The 21,299-nt window shown below is 40.4% G+C and overlaps 1 protein-coding gene across 3 annotated transcripts; it reads left to right on the top strand.

The window, feature by feature from the left end:
• The first annotated feature begins 309 nt into the window (after nucleotides 1-309).
• DCUN1D4 (defective in cullin neddylation 1 domain containing 4) lies at nucleotides 310-20,566 on the top strand. Of its 3 annotated transcripts, XR_014552003.1 has the most exons (12): nucleotides 310-603; nucleotides 8,214-8,284; nucleotides 8,924-8,963; nucleotides 11,097-11,211; nucleotides 12,186-12,277; nucleotides 12,913-12,983; nucleotides 14,431-14,522; nucleotides 14,942-15,050; nucleotides 16,029-16,133; nucleotides 16,868-16,970; nucleotides 17,101-17,710; nucleotides 19,356-20,566. XR_014552003.1 is itself a non-coding variant. In XM_083630769.1 (11 exons), exons 1-11 carry the CDS (start codon nucleotides 579-581, stop codon nucleotides 17,154-17,156), a joined length of 879 nt encoding a protein of 292 aa, XP_083486895.1. In that variant the 5' UTR covers nucleotides 310-578; the 3' UTR covers nucleotides 17,157-20,566. The 3 variants fall into 3 exon arrangements, 2 of the variants coding, with proteins under 2 accessions (XP_083486895.1, XP_083486896.1); XM_083630769.1 differs by having other exon boundaries at nucleotides 17,101-20,566; XM_083630770.1 differs by lacking the exon at nucleotides 310-603 and adding an exon at nucleotides 1,122-1,215 and having other exon boundaries at nucleotides 17,101-20,566.
• The last annotated feature ends 733 nt before the right edge of the window (nucleotides 20,567-21,299 follow it).

Here is a 21,299-nt window from a genome sequence, read left to right as displayed (position 1 = left end):
CAAATGCGTCTTTAAAAAAAAAGGCTTTATAAGGCTTCAAGCCCCATATCCACATTCTGATGCAGTGCCTCTTATTATTCCGAAGCGCCCAAACCATCCTCAACCATGACAGCTAGAAGCTGCTCCCCAAACTCCCCATGCCATCAATGGCTCGCGTTCCACTCCGCTCAGCCAATCAATTCGCGAGGTAGGCGCGGCCTGTGGGGCCGTCCCGCCCAATCAGAACCGGAGGCTCGCCCTCCGCACTTCTTCAGGGGCGGCGGGCCAATAAGCAGCAGAGGGACGGGCACGGCTCTTTCGCAAACACGCCGGCCAATGGGGAGGCGCGGCGGCCGGGGTTGGGCGGAGCCGTCGGGGGGCGCAACGCCGGGCCGGGCCGGAGTGGCAAGCGGGTCGGCCCATCGGCACGGCGTCGGCGGCCGCGAGCGAGGAGACCGCGAGCCAATGGGGTGTGGGCGTGGGCGGGGCGAGAGGGCGGGGCCTCTTGCCTTCGGGGAGAGCCGCACGGAGTAGCGAGTGAGGAGGAGGCTGGTCGGACCGCCCGCTCGGGGCAGCGCGTGTGCCGGCGCTGCACAAAAATGCACTCGGATGCCGCCGCTGTCAGTAAGTAGCGGGGAGGTTTCCCTCGGTGAGGGGGCCGAGGGGGGGGCTGGGTTGCTAGGCGACCGCTGAGCGACGGTTGCGTGAGGGGAATGTTCTCACGGGGGGTGGGGCGGGCGCGTTTAAAGGCTGAGGGGAAAAGGGAAGGGAATCTTAACGGGCGGCGGCGGGTGGGGGGGAAATACGGGGAGGGGGGAGGAAATGGCTGTGACGCAGTTCGTTCTTCCGGACGGCGATTGTTCTCCGCGCCCGGTGGTCTCCCCTCAGCCGCTCCGACCGAAAGAGAGGAGGAGGAGGAGCGGAGGGGCCTGCTTCTTGGGGGGCCCCGTCGTGAAAGGGGGCAGAAGGAGCAAGCGCCCCCTCCCCCACCCCTCCTCGCCCCTTCTCTTTATCCCGCGTTGCATTGTGGGAGTTGGAGTCCTCGCCTCCCGGCCTCTGCGCTGCACGGCGCGAGCTGCGCACTACAACTCCCAGAGCCAAGCGCGCTGCCAACGGCCTTTCTCCTCTCTCTCCTTGTCCACCCCCTTCTTTCCTCCTCCGCTCACCCCTCTTTTTGGGTCAGTGGGTTGCAGCCTGAGAGCGACTCAGAACTCTCTGCCCTGGGGGAAAGAGTAGGTAGGTTGGCCAGGGGGGCGTGGATTCTGTCTTGGTGGGTCGTGCATGCTTCGGGAATCGGGGGCTGGGGCTTGGAGGGATGTGTGTGTGTGTGTGTGTGTGTGTCTACCTGCTCCCTTGGGGAAGAAATAAGCGGCGTTGGAGGAGCAGAAGGGCCAGTCCCTTGCATCCCGATGACATTTTGCTCTTTAAGTTGTCCAAACCTCTCTATTTCTCCAGTGTTTTGCTTGCGCTGGGCAAAGTTCCCTCTTGACAGATTGTCATTGTCTGCATTCTGGAGAAGTCGTGGGGGTGGCCGTGAAGCAGCCCTTGGCCCTCTTCCTAGACATGTTGCTTTGGAAGGCGGTTCTGTTAAAGCCACTAACTCCCTTCAAGTAAATTTGTTCTTGCAGTTGATCTGCACAATTTACATTGCTGCAAAGTATTGTTTCCCGGAGACAAATAATTTATCTGTCTCTTTAACAATTGATTGCTTCTATAGACTGTTATAGACCAGTTTTTCTTTCCTTCTTTCTGTTTTTCCTTATTTTTTTGAGTTTTTCTTTCAAGTCTCCCATCGCTGTATCCCCTACATGATCCAACACAGTAATACCCCAGTCTTAAAATATTGCTCACAGGTCTTCAGGAGAACACCCATCCACAAAATCACTAAGGCAAACAAAGGCAGCCAGTCAAAGCAGATTTAGCTTGCATAATGTTCAGGCACAGTTGAATTTTGTGTAAAGGTTAAATTATATGAATGATTTTTGGAACCTAAACTCTTTATTTCCAAAGGTAATGTGGAACATAACAGTCTTGCTGGAGAGGTTTGTTGTCTTCCTGCAGTTTTTTTCCTACTCTTTGGTAGTAAGGCAGGTAATAAATACTCCAGTCCATAATGCATCTCGCTGCTTATATGAAATTGAAACTAAATTTCCTTTAAAATCTGCTGTATGATGAAAGCTTAGATTAGGGTACTTAAAAGCAAAAATAAAGCAAGCTTTTCAAAATGCATTTCCAAGATCTGTTCCGGTTGCTGAGGAATAGCTTTGTAAAAAGCTTTTGTGATGCCCTCCATTATTTTTATACATTTTAAAGGGTTATACATTTTCAGTATTCCCACATGCTTTTCAGAACTGTACAGCAGTTAAGCCAAAAGTATAAATAACATAGAAGCATAGTCATAGTCAATCTCCTATGCCTTCTGGCAGAAGTGGAAGAAGCCACCTCAGGTTTTTGTTTTAACAGCTACTGAAGCTACATATTTAGCAGAACAAGCAAAATATTTTTAGACTGGACACTGTCCATGGGCAAGAAAACCATAATTCTTCAGTGCCCTTTTTGCTAACTCAGTCATTTTAAAAGCTTAACAGTTTTACACTACAGACCTGTACATATCTACTAAGAGGCAAATCTCATTGAGTTTGGTGAGGATCATCCCACATATAAATTGGGGCCCAGTCCTGTGTACATGGAAGTATATGTAAGCCTAGTTGAATTCACTAGAAGTTGCTTCTGAGTAAACATGCTTAGGAATATTATAAACCAAAGAACTGTAATTGCTGGCCTAGCAAGAGGATTTGGTGTCAGTGTTTTCTCTAAAGCATCTCCCTCTTCTAATATTTTAAAAGCCTTTAATTCAGTTTTACTTGAAATATGAACAAAAATGTTTTTTGTAAAGTAACTCTTAAACTATACTTTCAGACTTATCACTCAGTGATTTTTTCAGATGGAGATACTAAAATTTTCTGTTCTAGTGTTGCACATGCAGCGTTCAGGTTCGGAAGTATCTTATTCACACTTTTCATTTGTATTAGATATTCTTTGGCCCATGAAGTCTAAATTGCTGAATTTCTCAGAAATAAAATTCTCTTTCACCCCTTTTTTTCAAACTGTTGAAATACGTGCCTGATTGTGTCTAAGGTAGGAGAGGTTGAAGGACTTTGAAATATTCCAATTTCTAGTACAGACAGCTGATTCTGAAGTTCATGTGATAGTGTTAATCATTCCTCATTCTTTCTGTGAATACTCAGATATGTATTTGTATAATTTCACTGTTTTATGTAAAACTAGATCCCTTGTCTTTATGTTGAACTAAATCCCTTGTCCTCAAAACCCCTGCTCAACAATAAGGGGATTATTTGGATATGTGGAAATGGTTTTAAGGGAAATTTTATACATGAAGCACCATGGCTCTGACCAAGTCAGTCTTGAAACAAGTACAGTCAAACCTTGGTTGTCGAACATATTTTGTTCCGGAAGACCATTCAACTTCCGAAACATTTGACAACAGAGACGCGGCTTCCGATTGGTTGCAAGAGCTTCTTGCACTCAAGGGGAAGCCATGTCAGACGTTCCGGTTCTGCAGATGTTCAAAAACCGGAGCATTTACTCCGGTTTTTGGCATTCGGGAGCCGAAACGTACGATAACGGAGGCGTTCGGGAACCGAGGTTTGATTGTATCACAAACTTTATCTGGAAGAAGGGGAGCAATGTTGTACTGTAGTCTAAAACAAAGTAGTCGAAACATGTTTGGCTGGAATTGGCTCTCTTAAATTCCCAGCATGTTCTTTGAAGATACTGCCAAAGGCTTCTTGGGCTTGTCATCTTATAAGCACTTATTGGAGAGTAAGTTCTATTGAAGTTAGAGGCGCTTAGTTTCAAGTAAACATGTATATTCTCTCAAGCGTACATGACAGGAAGTAATTCCCATTGAACCTGGAGGAAATTGATTTTAAGTAATCATATTTTGTTTTAGGGGTTTGATCCCTAAGGTCCCACTGTAATACAAATTTAGAACCCCATATATTTGGAAAGTTAGTAAAGAGAACTTTAAGAAAATAGCAGCTATTGAATCAGTTTCTGTCACATTCAAGTAAACTTTTGTTAAAAAAGAAAGCCTCACACGTATCCTTGTTTTCTATTGTATTATATTCTTTTAAATTAGAATTTTGAAATACTGCAAGTTGTGTCCAAAAATTCTATGCTCAGGAGGGCACTAGTGAAGTTTCTTGCCCCCTTTCTCCCCATGTAAGCCCCCTGTACCATAAAAGGTTTCTTGCAGGATTAGTAGTGTAGCATGCAGGGCACAGGGGCAGTTTCCCCAGGCGCAAAATTGTTAGGGGCACAATATTGCAACACCTGGTGCTTCTTCAATGCAGCTGCATGCTTCTTGATGCGAACCAGGAAGTGGCCTCTCCAGACAACGGACTGGCTCTTCTCTTCTTATATCTGCAACTGCAATCTCCTGGTTGGCACAGATGCTATTAGGCAGTTGAATGTGCAAGCGTACTCCGCCCGTTTCCCTCCCACGTCCCCTTGGCGTGGCCCTGGGCACTAGCAACCCATGGTACGCCACTGTGCAGCAGTTAGGAGGCCTGCAGGACAGCTCTCTGAAAATCAGGAAGAGACAGCTTGTGCAAGAGGCCCCCTTCACTCCATATTCCAGACCTTTTCTAAAGGTATCCTAACATTCTGAGATACTTTGGGGGGGGGGGTAGGGGTCTGCAGTGGGGAGCAAAGGGGAGGCAATGCCCTGAGTAGTCATCCACTTATGTAACTTCTGGAAACACTCATGCGAGTTTTAAATATTGCAGTATGTAACATACAGGTTTTTAACTTTAACAAACTTAAAATGCATGTTATCTAATTTGATTTAATAATTTTTGAAATAACTGTACATGTAAATCCCCGCCCCCGGTAAATTTGTTGGCCTCTGACTTACATTCTTCAATTCTGGAAGGTTATGTTCCTGCCCTTATAGGAATAGAGGCCACCATAGAGTTGATCCAGTTACCTAATATTTGCTGGAGTTTGTTATGATTTGATATGAGGCCAAACTGGAAGACTTTGCACAAGTGAGCTGTTAAGTAGATATAGCAAGCCTCATTGGGAATAACATGATGAAAATAATTTGTATTAGTGCAACGCAATGGTTTTGAAAAATTACTTCAGGTTTCATATTTAAAATGTCAGTCACTTCATGTGTTGAATCCCCAACTGTGGAACACGGGAGGAACATTATGAGCATCAGGAAGAGAATAGGAAAGCAGAAGAAGTGTTTTAAGTTCATGTTTTTTTCTTCCACTGTTTTGTGATATAAATAGTAGGCCTGACATGGTAAACTCTGTCACATCATGTTGTTGCTGCTTTTATTATTTGTATTAGTAGCTTTACTCATAGAAATAACTTAAAGCCATTTACAGATAATAGAAGTATTAAACCAATTACAATAAACACAATAAATAAAAACCTCAAAACCTCTAGAGATGTACTGATGGCTTTTAACTGTAATAAAATTGTTGCTTTTACATCTAAAAATTCTGTAAAATGAAAGCTTCCATACAACTCAGCCTTTAAAATACTTCAATAAAAAAGAGCCAAAGGTTTATTTGAATAAAAGGGTTCTCACCATCCACTGGAACACGAATAGGGCTAGGCAGATCTCCCCTTCAGAGAGCATTCATAAGCTTTGGTGGCACATAGAAAACTCCCGTTTCCCCCTTTCACACCTCAGACAATGAAGATGGCTTAATACAAAAATGCTACAGTCTAACCTGATCCTCCCAGGTAATCATTTGATGGTTATATTTTTAATCAGTTAATGTTTCTGAAAAGTCTTTAAAGGCAGCCCCTTGTGGGGACTCAATTGAAATGTAGCATAGATGCTTTGTTGCATGAATGACTTGAGCTTATTTTATAGTTGCATTCTACAACTTCCTTGTGAAGTTTCAGATTCTCTCATCTTGAAAATATCTGTTGTGCTTACTCCAGTTCTTAAATTAGGCAGTGTTGATTTTGAACTAAAATACGTCACCATGAAATCATAGAATCGTAGAATTCATAACTAACTTGGGTCCATTAATTTCATTGTGTCTACTCTGAGTAAAACTTAGTTGGATACAGCCCATCGTCTTCAAGAATGAGCACATCAAGGGGCTGCGAGGAACAATATTTGAGGAACAATATTATTTGAGAAACAATATGGTATAAAATTAGGAGTAATGTGTTGCTATGTTTTGTTGGTCTGCCTTTAATAAAATAATGGGAGGGTTGCAGAAATCTCTTCCCAGCTGGAACAAAGCAATTCACAAGACACAAAGATTGGGATATCAAAGCAGCTGCTAGATACAGGACACCTTCCCTCTGATTATGATGTTTCTTTGGTTCAAAGAATTACCCAGTGCCTAACAATCCACAACTTCTGGTATCTATGGCTATGACTTGTATAAACTGTTGCTTTTTACTCATAGAGCCATACTAGGCTCAAGTTGTTCATGATGAAAGACAACACTGTTTCTGTACATCAGGTTAGAACCTTATAGCATGTCTTTTGTGACATCAGCAATAATTTGATTGACCATTCTAATTCAGTTCTAACGTAAGTGCATATATGGGCTAGATGGGTGTTCAAATTCATATGGATACATAGCAAACCTTTTATTCCAGATATGTTTTGCAGAGCTAAGAATAACTTTATGCTCTTGAAGATGGAAAACTTTTTCCCATCACGTTCTACATTTTGTATGTTTTGAGAGTTGAAGCAAGCCAAGTGAAATATTCATACCTTGGTTCTCAAATGTAATCCATTCCAGAAGTCCATTCGACTTTCAAAAACCAAGGTGCGGCTTTCGATTGGCTGCAGGAGCTTCCTGCACTCAGTTGGAACCCGTGTCAGACGTTCGGCTTCCAAAAAAACGCTCGCAAACTGGAACACTCCCGGGTTTGCGGCATTTGGAAGCCAAAACGTATGAGTACCAAGGTGTTCAAGAACCAAGGTACAACTGTATAGGGTAATGTAATAGCTTTTTCGGGGGCTGTGGGGTGTGTGACATTATGTTCTAATGTAAAAAGTAATAATAATGATCTGACCAAAAGCTAATATTAAAATAAATTAGGTATACAATCCTATGAAGAACCTACCTGCAAATAATTTAATTTGGAAGGCAGTGTGGCTGCTCTTAAGCAAGTCAGAATTTTTTCTGCTGTAAGACATTCTGTAGTGCTGCTCTTCCAGAAAGGACTATCATTGCCAGATGCATCACATTACTATAAAACTTTTAAGGTGATACCTTCTGATGACTTGCCTCTACACCAGGGGTCAACAGACCTTTTCAGCAGGGGGCTGATCCCCTGTCCCTCAGACCTTGGGGTGGGGCGGCGGACTATATTTTGGGGCAAAAGATGAACGAATTCCTATGCCCCACAAATAACCCACAGATGCATTTTAAATAAAAGCACACATTCTGCTCATGTAAAAACACTAGGCAGGCCCCACAAATAACCCAGAGATGCATTTTAAATAAAAGGGCACATTCTACTCATGTAGAAACATGCTGATTCCCAGACCGTCCGCGGGCCGGATTAAGAAGGCGATTGGACCAGATCCGGCCCCTGGGCCTTAGTTTGCCTACCCATGCTCTACACATACCTAGAGACATTTGTCACCACAACGTCAATTACACTGAGGCAAATCTGTGTTGTGAATGGTTACAGTGGTATTGCAGGCAATCCTCATAGTCGTTTCGCTTGCCTTGATTGGATCAATACGACATTTTGGTTCCTGAAATTCATTCTGATTGTGCAGATAAAAAATAACTGATAGAATTCTACAGGATGGGGTATTAGTGTGTGAAATCAGTCAAGATCCAGTGATCCCAAGGCATGCAGCTCCAGACGGTGGAGGTGACAGACACCATCCTGGCACTCAGGCATATTCACTTGGTTGCAAATGCCGCTAGCCAGGTGCAAAATGCGCCTGGTGAATTTTGAACACTGGTTTGAGATGTAGTATTACTATTGCAGAAGGAGATAGAGGACTCAAATAACATTCAGATATGTCATTTAATGGAATTCAAAAAAGCCATACACACACACACACCGTATTGTATGACAGGAGAAAGGCAGTTCAAAATTAAGACTTTTAGCTTTATCTGCAGTACTTTTGAAATGTGTTTATTAAGCATTCTAAAAGGTGACATAACCAAAATAAGAAAAAATGTTTTTATTTCTCTCTCTAGATTTTCAGCTGAACTCTCATCTATCAACACTGGCAAATATTCATAAGATTTACCACACTCTTAATAGGCTGGTAATCACTTGCGTTTTTTAAATCTACTACTTATATAGTTTTGTCTGATTAGAAAGTGTCCTGACATGATTTTCCAGAGCTGGCTGTACCTTTGTAAATAGATGTACATCAAGTAGACATGCAAAAAATTATTGAAAATGATTTTTCAAACACCCATGCCTCTTAATTTTCTTTATGTATACTCAGCATTTGGAGATGAAGCCATGACAGCTTCTTGCTATAAACCCTAGGAATTTTTTTCAACACAATGGAAAGACAAATTGCTGAAATTTGTACAAAGGACAAGGAATGAAGGGAGACTTTATTCAAAGCACATATCCACAAGGAGGGAAGATGAAACCTCCTTCCCACTCAGATTTCCTCCTGACCACATTGCTAGATGCACCATGGATTTTATTTCAGATGACCTTTACCTAATGGCTGCAGAATCCTGTGGCATGCACATCCCCCCCTTTCCTCATGAGTAAGATGAGGTGTGTCTGTTTTATCTTCCCAGAGTAATTGTGCAGGCGAGGGGTGGCATGTGACAAGATGGATGGGATGGGATGGGATGGGAAATTGTAAGAAGAAATTGGATAGCTGGTGCTATTTGAAAATAGCTAAACTCCTAGTTAACTGCATTGATTTAATATTTTACAGAATTTGACAGAAGACGTTGGTCAAGACGATCACCAAACAGGTAGAGAGTTTTATACAAATTATACTGTCGTGTGTTTTAGGAATCTTAGGCATAGGGGAAACCTTCCTGAATGTAGAAATTAACACCAACGAGGAAGGGGCATTAACATTAAAAACGAGGGACAGTCAGTTAGCTTGTAAGATTTGCTAGGCTATGTAAGGATTCAGGTTTAAGAGTTGGCCATTCCTAGCAACCCCTTTTCCAAAAAAACCAGTCTTTGGGGGGAAAGTTACTTTGAAAACCGTTGTTGAATTTGAAAACGTGACACCTCAGAACAGCACCTTTTATAGTGGAAGATGCTTGCACTACAGTGGAAGATTGTGGAAATTGCCTTAATGCCTGTATTTTATAGCATCAGTGTAGACAAATGGATATTGTGAATGAGTGTTATGAGCATATTAAGCTGTATTGTACTAAGCTGGTCCATTGGTTTCCTTGGCTTGATAGTGTTTGGCAGTGGTTCTCCCAGTCATCTGGCAGAGATCTTGCACCTTCTTTATGCAGAGCATGTCACTGAACTATGCCCCTTCACTTAGATGGCTTATTATAATTTTAAAGTTAGGATCAGAAAGCCTTTCAGCCAAAGAGGTCAGTTAAGATTTTGCAAATTCACTCATGCATCAAAAGCATTACGATTGCACCTTTAAGGCGCTCATTTTAACTTGTAAGCGATAAAGATGTTCTGTGGTGCTCTTGCACCTTTGTGCTTGCTTACAGGTTAAATTGTGTGCGCCCAAGCCTTTCCATGATTTTCTACTGTTTTGGAACAGAGGGAGGGAAACGCAAGCTGAGGGCATTGCAGGGGCAAGGGCAACATAACTGTGCGCTGACCCTCCCTTTCCCTCTATACTTTTATTTATGTTGGAGGGGATGATACGTGTTAATAATGAGTCAGGAGTTGGTAGATGCAGGATGTAGAGGTGATGCAAGGCTGGGGGCAGCTGGTAAGTGTCTTACCTTCATGAAGCAACATTCAAGTTGGAAAGAGAAAGGAGGTAACTCCCATATTTCGGTAGGCTTGCATAGGATTTGTTTTTAAAAATGGCTAAATTAAATGATTAGGAATGAATAAGAACACCACCTGCCTGGTGTTCTGATGATGCCTGAATATGGTTGCTTTGCTGATTCTACTTTTGGTTTGGACTTTGCGCCTGAAGATAAGATGCAGCTGCACAAATATGCCAGTTTTATAAAAACTAGATGTGTTTTGTATTTTAAATTCTAAATAGCACACACGCTTTTACCACACAACACCTCCTGTGGCTGTACAAGAGTAAGCTCTAGGAATACTCCCGGGTCTATTTCTCTTTTCCATTAGACTCTGGTAGAAGTACAGAATAGGTGCCTGGGATTGGTAACCGACTAGATGAGGGCTAATAGAATGAAATACAGAAGTTAGGGGTGCTTTAGATCAGTGGTCTGTGTGACTGAAGAAGTGTGGTTAAACCTGCCCCACATTGGCAGCTAACACCAGGAGCCCAGTTTGGAAGTGCTGTTGAATCTGGCCCCTATGCTGAATCCCCAAGTGGCAACCCTTGTAGGCAGATGTGGTCTTGGCATGTGTATCCTAGTAACATCCAGCACAGGCTACTGTGATTTGGTATATGTGGAAGTACCTTTGAAGATCCCTTGGAAACTTAAGGTAATTAAAAACTGAATAGCTGGATTGTGACCTACAAAAGTTATATCTTGCTGGTTATAAGAGTTTCACGGACTCCAGTGCAAAGTGCTGGTGGTACTCCTGTCCCAAACTATGCAGGATTTTATAGGTTACCTCAAGGCCTCATTGAACCTGCCTGTTCTCCGATATCTTTGGTTCCCCTCCTGCAGATTTGTAATGCATGGTGACTATAAACCAGGCCTTCTCAGTGGTGATGCCCAACTTTTGCATCATTGCTGTATGCCTGCCCCATATGTTTGAAAATTTTATTTACCTGTGCTTTTAAATTTCCAGTCTTGCCATATTGAAAGAGTTGAGAATTTAGCGTGCTTCGAGCTTTGCTGCTGTTCTGCTTATTGTGTGATGATTGGTTTACAGTTTGTGTTTTCAATGTGTCTGTTGCCTCATACGCTTTTTCAGTAGGCTTTGCATCTGTTTGAACCCTTGTCTTGCTTTCCTCAATTATTCCACAGGAAGTCTCAGGTCGTGCAGTTCATCAGACTGCTTTAGCAAAGTGATGCCTCCAAGAAAAAAGAGGCGACCTGCAGCTGGAGATGACCTATCAGCTAAAAAAAGTAGACATGATGGGTACGTGATCTTACTTGGATTATTTGATTCAGGAGTCATTGCTTTTGTATGGACAGCAGGTCAGGAGGTGTGGACTCGTATTTAACTCAACTTTGGTTTACTAAGCGGAGGTAGTAGGTTTTATTTTATTTTAGTATGCCTATTTTCTTTGAGGCATGATTTTGTAATAACTCAATGGGGAGACAGTTCTTTCTCTCAAAGGAAACTATTTAGGATGAAGCATTTTTAAGGATTCAATTTGTAGATTTGACACACATTTGATTATTATGGAAAACGATAGTGTCCTATGGAATGCAAATATGATGGCTAGATTTTGAATTTGCATACGAGTCCAATTGTTTTCTTTCCGCTTCACCCCTGTCCCTGTTTCTTGAAAAGTTACAGTCCACTGAAATTATATAGGCCAGAATAAAAACATAGGCTCCATTTAGATGCAACAACAAACCATAGTTTGCCTTTATGTACATGGACAGTGGTGACAGTGGCACAAGAGATTTCACTGCTTCTCTTGCTTGTGTGGAGGAAGGACATGAATCTTTGGGTCACGGTTTTGAACAAGATAGTTTCTAAACGTGAAAAGCTGTGACTTGTACATATCAGCTCTCAGTCTAGGATAATCCTGCATGTGTTCCCTTATATCTCCAATGAGAGACTTGGAAGTTGAAAACTCAGAGGGGTTTGGAATATCTTTGGAGGTGAGAGTGGGGTTAAATTAGCTCCACTTACGCCCTTCCTCCTTCAATAAACATGTCAAGCGTTAGGGCTTTAAGTTCTGATATAGGCATCCATATATGTTCTGTAGGAATGTTCTGTTTAGTTGTAGATTATTTTGTGATTCTTTTAATTGCCTCAAAGTTCTGAAAATTAGTGGATTAGATAGGAGGAAGAGGCCAGCTTGGTAATACATTCTTATATAAATCTATATATATTATAGAATTTATATATTACGTTATTTACCTCTTCCCCTGCACTAGAATGTACAGAAAATATGATTCTACTAGAATAAAGACGGAAGATGACATGTTCTCGAGCAAGAGGTGCTTAGAATGGTTCTATGAATATGCAGGTTAGCGAATATATATATTGCTTATTGCTGGTTGCCCAGATAATGTTGAAACTTCAAGAAAAATATTCAAATATCGACTCCAATTTGAATATAAATATGTTTTGTAACAAAAAAAAATGTAGATTATGAAAAGCATCCATTAAAATAGTTCAGATGCACTCAGCCTCCTGAAAGAATAAAGAAGTTAGTGAACACATATTTTCAATGCCAATGCAACTAGAATGTTGGCTTTAAATTGTATATAGTTTTTAAAAATACATTTGCTCGCTGCATTAAAGAGGTTAATCACAGGATATACAAGGCTGCAAATTTGAAGTCAAATTTAAGTTGCCTGGTTAACCTTTGGCTAGCTGCTTCTCTGTTAATGAATGTAAATCTGCAAAGTTGAAAGGATAGGGCTTGATTTTGATTGAGACACTACTTGGTAAGAGACAGCCTTTCAAATAAGCATACATACATATACATGCATGCATACGTAGAGCAGTATTTGAACTGTCACATACTTGTGGCACTGCAATGTCTCCAACCTTATATATATATATATATATATATATATATATATATATATATGGTTTATTAAAAAAATATAGTTCTGTGATTACATATGGAAGTAACACAATCTCATTTGCTTATAGGAACAGATGATATTGTGGGTCCTGAAGGAATGGAGAAATTCTGTGAGGACATTGGGGTTGAACCAGAAAATGTACGTTCAGATTTATTACAGATGTCAGAGAGCTTGCTTGCTTTCAGATAATGAGAAGGGAGGAAGCATAGTCCTTGTAATACAGGATTTAGGTTTTTCATTCATTCGTTTACTCACTCAGGTTATTTCCAGACCGTGAGCAACTTATGCATTGCAACTATTTCAAATGTTACAGTAAGGAGAAGGGTTGTGTTCCTGTTGGAAGAGGCAACTTTCCAAAAGCCTTTCTTTCTTTGGCCAGCTCACCGTGCATTATATTCTTATTTGGTTTTGAATATAAAATGTTTTTGCCTTGTTTTGTTTGAAAATAAATCTCCAAAAAGTTGAGACCAATGGCAAAAATAGTCATGGCTTAACAAATGACACAAATTTAGACAATAAGGATTAGACAACATTCTGCACCCAGGAACTTTCTATCTGGCTCCCAGTATAGTCTCGATTCCCTAGACCTGCCCTTACTTTGCAGCTCAGCCTTTTGACTGTGGGACAGGTTAAGTGTTCAACCCCTTCTTCTTCCTCTTCCGAACAGCAACAGAGGCCTAGGACAGAGCAACTATTATTATATACCTCATTCTGAAACACAGGAGGAGGGTTCTTTCACTCCTTCTTTTGGGAAGTTTAGCAGTGAAGCCTTTGAGACGCTTGGATCATTCTCCCCTTCTTTGCATCTTAGCTGCTCCTTCCCACTTGTCTAAATTTTGCAAGTGGAAGTGCTGGATCTGTTTGCTTGTTGGCCTTTATTCCACTGAAAATACAGCAATTGTACAACATTTAGCTGCTGCCGGGACGCGGGTGGCGCTGTGGGTAAAACCTCAGTGCCTAGGACTTGCCGATCGCATGGTCGGCGGTTCAAATCCCCGTGGCGGGGTGAGCTCCCGTGTTTCGGTCCCAGCTCCTGCCCACCTAGCAGTTCGAAAGCACCCCTAAGTGCAAGTAGATAAATAGGTACCGCTTTATAGTGGGAAGGTAAACGGCGTTTCCGTGTGCTGCACTGGTGCTGACTCGCCAGAGCAGCTTCGTCACGCTGGCCACGTGACCCGGAAGTGTCTCCGGACAGTGCTGGCCCCCGGCCTCTTAAGTGAGATGGGCGCACAACCCTAGAGTCGGACACGACTGGCCCGTACGGGCAAGGGTACCTTTACCTTTACCTAGCTGCTGCCAAATGTTGTACCGCAGAGGCTTTTCTTTGCTTCAGGTGTCATTCTTCATTTGCACGTTCACATATTTGCTATCTTAAAAGGAGTTAGATATTGGATCACTTTTGTTTTTCTTGGGTGGGAGAGCTGGATGGGGGTAGGAGCTGAGTAGAGCTTATAAGAGCATCGCCTTTGGTATAGATAAAGCAGGTGGCATCTTTGGCCTAGTACAAGTTGCTGGGGTTGGCAAAAAAGGTGAATTACAATTCAGGAAATTGTAATACAAGTTTTGTGTTTTGTTTTTCAACCAGGTAGTTATGCTTGTTTTAGCCTGGAAGCTGGATGCTCAGAACATGGGTTACTTTACGTTGCAAGAATGGTTAAAAGGAATGACATCCCTGCAGTAAGTATTTCATCAGCAAATGTGAAATAAATTTAGCAGTGGTGCATTGTCATTTTGTGAACTTTAACTTCACCCTGCGCAGAAATAGAAACTGTGCTGTTTTATAATCCAGCAATTCTCTGTATGCCTTTTGGGCCTCTTAAATTATACTTATATATGTCTTAAATGGTTTCAAATGTTCGTAGCTGCTTTACTGAATGCCTATGAACTGTATGTGAAAGAACCATCATCATTCTCGGTTACAGACTGATTTACCTGCTATAATACAGACTATATTTTTGCTGTAACAGTATTGCTTTTTTTTTTTGAAAGGCAGTTTATAAATTCAAAGATAAAGTACTATTGGGTTCAGGGCCAGAAAATAGCTTGATGGTTAGCAGTGCGGAATTTAAATTGGTATTTTATTTTTATTTTTACAGATGTGATACAACAGAGAAGCTAAGAAATTCTTTGGATTATTTGAGATCTTTATTAAATGAGCCTACAAATTTTAAACTTATTTACAGATATGCATTTGACTTTGCACGTGTGAGTAGCTTGGAGTTCACATTCTGATCACCCCATTTTTATGAATTCTTGTATGGTTTCTTTCATGAAGAGACATTTATACACCCGTGTTAATGATTTCCACTAAGCCAGTCAAGTTTCCTTCAGTGTGCAAAATTCCATTTGCATTTTTACAGTTTTATATTAATCTTCCAAGTCACTCATTTGAATCATTTCCAAATCGGTGTTACCGCTCTTGGCTCTTGTCTTAATTTTTATGGGTTCTCACTTTGATGCCTAAGCATATTTGCTTTCTTTCTAGAGCTCTTAGTACTGAAATCTTCATTTTTTCAGAGTAGCAGACCACCTAAACCCATCACAAATCTCCCTGGCCTGGTTCTCTACAGGAATAATACAGTTGGTCAAGAGTCGTTCCTCAATCTGTTTCCCTCTTAACTACCACATTGGCCCAATCCATTTCACAGTCCAAAAATGAGAACCCAGTGGACTCAAACTGTTTCCACATTCCAGACTTTTGCCACTGCTAGAGGGCATCTGGACCATTGACTAAAGTGTCTTGAGGCTGACAGGGTTGGAGTCCCAACATATTGACCCTTCTTAAGCTCCCAGACACCGAGAAATGCCAAGCACAGGTTGAGTAATTGCTATCACCAGCTGAACTTTGCAGGAGAGGAAAAGGAATGTACCATTATGCAGTGGACATTACTCCAAAATAATAACTCATCAAAGCTGAATACATTGTTTAATTGGCTACCCAGGTTAGGAAGTTGATGCTCTGATTTGCAGACAGAATGGATATATGCATTAAATGCTAACAGCAGCTCCCCAGGAGGTATGGCTTCACTGTGTGTATTTTAAACAAGCAAAAAGCAAGAGGGAACCAAATGAAGATAACTGAAATATAGTTACATTTTGTAAAGCATAAACTGACATAGTTTCTAGTGCAAATGAAGAACATTATACATAAACCTAGCTAAATTTTCTCTCTCTCTTTGACAGGAAAAGGACCAGCGAAGTCTAGATATAAACACTGCCAAGTGTATGTTAGGACTTCTCTTAGGAAAAACATGGCCTCTCTTTCCAGTATTTCATCAGTTCCTAGAGGTACAAGTAGAAACACCTTTTTATGTTTTTATACTGTTTTTAAAAGATGCTGTACCAAGTTAAAACTGGGAATTAGCAGATAGTTGAAAAGTTTTGCTACCTGAGTTGAATATTTGAATTGTTTTGCAAGTAAGCTTACAGGCAAATTTTGTGTGTGTGTGTGTGTGTGTGTGTGTAAAATTTTTGATATAACTGAAGTTGTAATCAACTTTGAGTTTGAGTCAGCCTCTGTTGCCCTTCTTTAATATATGGGCAAGAGTGACTGACCTTGCAGGGTAAGGGTGACTGATGGTGTACACAAACTGCTTTGGACATCTAGTATTGTATGTGACTTTTCCGAATTATGATGTAAATTATTAAGGTGTCTTTTTCCGAAATCAAGCAAAAGCTCACTAGCACACATTTCATTTTTTAGGTCTACAAAATAAATAGATGTGTGTCGTGCATAGTCTTTGAAAGTGACAAAGCTTTTTTTTGCAAATAATGTTTTCTGATATCTGATTTTTGAGGAGTGTTATTCCTGATACCACATTACAGCTCTGGTACTTAGGTTCCAGTGTTTTAAGCTTGCTTGTTATACTCTTAAAATGGGCTTTTGTAACATCCTTGAGTGCCAACCGTTTCATCCGAAAGTCATTTTGAATCTCTGAAGTGATCACAAAGCCAAACAATATACAGTAGTTGAAAAGTCAGTCATTTCCGATTTCAGTAACTGCTCCTCTTTTTTTAATCAGCAATCTAAATACAAGGTCATCAACAAGGACCAATGGTGCAATGTTCTGGAGTTCAGCCGAACCATTAATCTTGACCTCAGCAATTATGATGAAGATGGAGCATGTACGTATTTCATGAAAAGCTACAATCTATTGTACCATATCTTACTTTCCAGAAGCTGTTCATTCCAGACTTTTCTTTTATTTTTCTGTGTAAAAGGTTTTTTTTTTATTTGTGGCTTTATTTCTTGCAGGGCCAGTGTTGCTGGATGAATTTGTGGAGTGGTATAAAGAGAAACAAATGACATAGGAATTTTAACTATGCACAGCCGCTCAAGAGTCCCTGTTACTACAGTTATGTCGACCATTAGCCATAAACTGCTATTTGTATAAAAGCGCATGCTGCTTTTCCTGCACTGCATCCCATTTTTGGGGACCTTTTGGTGTTTTGCTGTTTAAGAGGCCAGCTCTGCTTGCTGTGTAGCATTGTTCTCTTCGAAGGCTGCTTTGCATTTTTGTATCTACACTACAGATGGTGAACTTAACCAGCATCCTCACTGTGATTTATGTGTATATTGCTGTCTAAATTTTGTATATGTGTATAAAAAAAGCTTCACCTAGGAGTTACTCCAGAAGTGTATTGTAAAAATAATTTTGTGGCATATTTCTAGTTGCATTAAATAACCATGTAACTTAATTTTTAATTTTAATTTGGTCTCGGACGTAACATTTCAGGAAAAAAGTGATTGTTGAGACTGTTACCACGTGGAACTATTGCCAGTTAGCGACAAGATGCCAATTTTTGAGAGGATATCCTGCAGTATGATTTCTTCACATGCAGATGCCCAACTTCAGTTTTGTTTAGTAAGCAAGTATTGGCTGTCTTTTTATTGAAAACCTGTTAAAAGTGTAATAGCTTGACTAGAGTCGTACGTGCCACAAGGATTTCCACTTGGTGATACTGCTGACGTCCTAATATTCAGACTCCTGTAGTTCGCAAATAGGAGCAGATTAAATCTGATTAAAAAAAGGGTTTTAGACTTGTAAAATGGCATATTTCTTTATTTCAGTTTTGCTGTTCTAGTGTTTTGACTGTATTGATGATGAAAGCAAAATGAAGCCTCTTGTAAAATTTAACATAGATTTGCGGGTGAGTTTCAAGGTCTGAATTTCTTGTTAAATCTGAACCGAAAAGCCTTGCAAACATGGGAATCTAAAGAAGGCAATGACATCTTTTATTCCAGGGATTGGATTTCCTAGCAGAATGCCTGTTGCAGGCAATGGGCTCACTAATCACCAGCATTGTCACTCATTTGGGACCACTCTTCTCTGTCTGTACATGAAAGTTCAAGCCATTGCTTGCTTGAGGAAGCCGAATTAATGTGCTAAGAAGTGTCTTTTCATGTTATCTCTGCCTCAGCCTTCATTATAAAGTTTAATACTGAATTTTTGACAAAGGTTACTTAGTGGGTAGCAGACTGCGGAAATACTTCCAAAAATGCAATGGTTAATGTTAAATTAATGGACAGAGTGCTAAAAATGGAGTTTGCAATAAAACATTAGCAGGCTTTCTTTTTGTTGTTAGAGGAAGTTAAACCATAAGTAAACGTGTTGTTTTGAACTCTCAGAGCTCAGCCTAAATGTAAAATCAATGCAAATTCCTTTATTTTATCATTAAATTGCTTAAATTATTGGTAAGCAGCAACCTTTTGGGACTGGGTACTTGTAAATCAGTGTTTCATTGAATTCAGCCTCTATAGATCCCAGTCCAGTATAATTCTGCACTGAAGAGGGTGCTGAAATTTATCTGTTTCCAGTGGTATCACAACATGGAATATTATGACCCTTAACTTTTGGGAGGGCAGAAGGTGTTTGGAGGTCTACCACCAGAATAGTGAGGTTGAAAAGTCTCAGTGTGTACAGCTCTCTGTATCCCTGCTGTGATGGTTGTATTAGAATTTAGACGTTTGAAAGCTATTCACAAAATCAGCCATTATGGATATAAATAAAATACCGTGTTAGTAAAATCTTACCCTTTTGTTTAACTTGTTCTATTGAAAACAAATACAAAAAAGTAATGGATCCTATAGTTGTTTGCTTGTATAAAACATGCAATGTTATCTACAGGTTGCGATATTTCCACAAGGCAACGTGCAGTAGTCAAGTTGCTTATTAAATCATGTTGTTTTTTTAAAAAATGTGCTAACATGTATTACAATTGGCATAGCCATAAAGAAAAGCTTGTGAAGCTCTCAAAGGAAGGTGTGGGGGAATGCAGGCTTTATTGCAAGCCATTTTGCTGAGATGCCGTGATCCAGCCATTTGTGCAATCTAGTTTAAAGATAAAAAGTGTTATAAATAAGGTCCATAAAAGTATCAGATAACGGGCTTTTGGGACAGAGTCTCACTTTAAATTTTTATGCTTGGATATGACTACTAGAGTACAAAACAAAAGCACCTCATCAAATTGTGAAGAGACCATGCTGTAAAATCTGTCTTTCCTTTACAGCTGAAACAGCAAATGGGAATAGATGGGTTCTGGATTCTGAAGTTACTGGTGCAACATGTACAGGCATTGGGTGGATTAAAATTTATTGCCTCCAAACAATCAGTTTTGCTACAAGTCACATGCCAGGATTCAAGGTACATGTGCAAAGCATTTCTCTCTCTGTGTGAAGTAGTACTAGGCTGCAGTCTTCGTTCCACCCCAATTTTCATCGCAAGCGCTTCCTTTCTCGCATAATGTTGCTTTGGAGGCCCTGTGATGTGCAGGGGTGCATATAATTTTATATGCCAGACCCAATTCAACAAGCTGCTTTTGTATCTTATACTCTGCTAAAAATATCCCAAGAAGAAAAAGTGAGAACTTGCCCTTGAATTTTGCAGTGAAAGGCAGGCTCTGAAACAGGGTTGGGTCAACCTTTTGCCCTCCCGGATATTGCTGCAATGCAGCTGCCATCATCCCGATTGCTTGCTTTGCATGCTAGAGCTGATGGGAAGTCCAGCAACTTCTGGAGTGGCACAGGTTAACCTGTTTCCCTAAATGTAGCTAAGCATCAATTTAGAACAAAAGCTTTCTTATTGATATATGTAACCAAATTAGAGGAAAATGAAAAGCAAGATCCATTGCTCATAGTCCAGTTTATGATTTATTGTACTGACATAATCATTTAACAGATTTTCATATGTCTGCTTCTTGGATGGCTTTAAATGGCACACAGCCTTCTATCATGTGACAGTATTGACTTCTTTCTCCAACAGAAAAGTGAGCTCTGTTGGAGCTTAAAACTTTTCCATGTTGCTTGTGTAACATTTTTCAAGTAAACAGCAGCTTTCAAACAAGCTGTTCATTTTTCATAAGCTTAAATCATTGAAATTCCTAAGTAGTATGTTTGGTTTGGTATGCTTTTCTTTTTTTAAGAGTGGCTGTTCAATTGTCTGCAGAAAATGTCCCTGCCTTTTCTACAAAAATCATTCTGGCAAGATGTTGTATGTGCATTATTCTGATGTAAAATAAAAATGATTGATGTAAGTTTTTTTTTAAAAGACCTAGTATGTAAACTAATACATGAGTGGGAAACTGGTCCAAGGTGAAATTGGACTCCAGATGCTGTCAGATAGGATCCTTATGTAATACCAAAGATGTAACTTGTTGGCACACATGACTGACTTTAAGAATTAAAATAAATAAATAAAATTCTTGGGCAATACTGTACCACATACCAGTATAATTTTCCTTTTTTGCCAAATAGATTGAATACTGAATATGGAATTTGGTCCTCGTAATCTGAAGTGATTTTGATTAGTGTAGTGCAAATCCATTTCTTCTTTTGTAACTTAAAGGAAACTAAACTTGGAAAGTGTTGCCTATTAGAATCTACAATAGTATAAATGCATCATAAAAACATACGATGTATATGTAATTTTAATCAGTACACATCTGTCTCTCAAGTTGCAGGTGCATTGTGTTGCATAACTAATTTATACCTTTTTAAAGTATCTATATACAGATTTTTTAAAAAGTAATCTGTAAGTATCTGTATTCTACTTACTGAGCAATGGTGGGGGGGGTCTCTGTCCCCCTTTAGAGGTACTAGAATGTCATTAACTTATTAGGATTTCTCTTCCCTGAATCATGAATCAAACAGTGCTTCAATACTCTGTAAGGATCTGCTTTATGCCCGGGCTAATTACAACTGCTAATACCTCTTGAAAGCCTTAGACTTTGTCATTTCATATAGTTGTGTAAATGCATAGAGTCCACCGACTGGAATGGGGGCGGGGAGGGGAAATGGTGTTACAATTCTTTTTGTGACGCACTGTTTTGGCAGAGACAGTAGTTTACCCGACGACACTGACAGCTTTTTATGTCTTAGCCATTTCCATATTGCAAACTTGAGGTGTGCTTATTTAAAAGTCCTGTGGCTCAAATTGACTGAAGTACTGTTACACT

This window comes from Podarcis filfolensis (assembly GCF_964270895.1).
Source record: "Podarcis filfolensis genome assembly, chromosome: 9".
Taxonomy (NCBI): domain Eukaryota; kingdom Metazoa; phylum Chordata; class Lepidosauria; order Squamata; family Lacertidae; genus Podarcis; species Podarcis filfolensis.
Note: the sequence above shows the minus strand (reverse complement) of the source record. Positions and strands in the feature narration are given on the sequence as shown.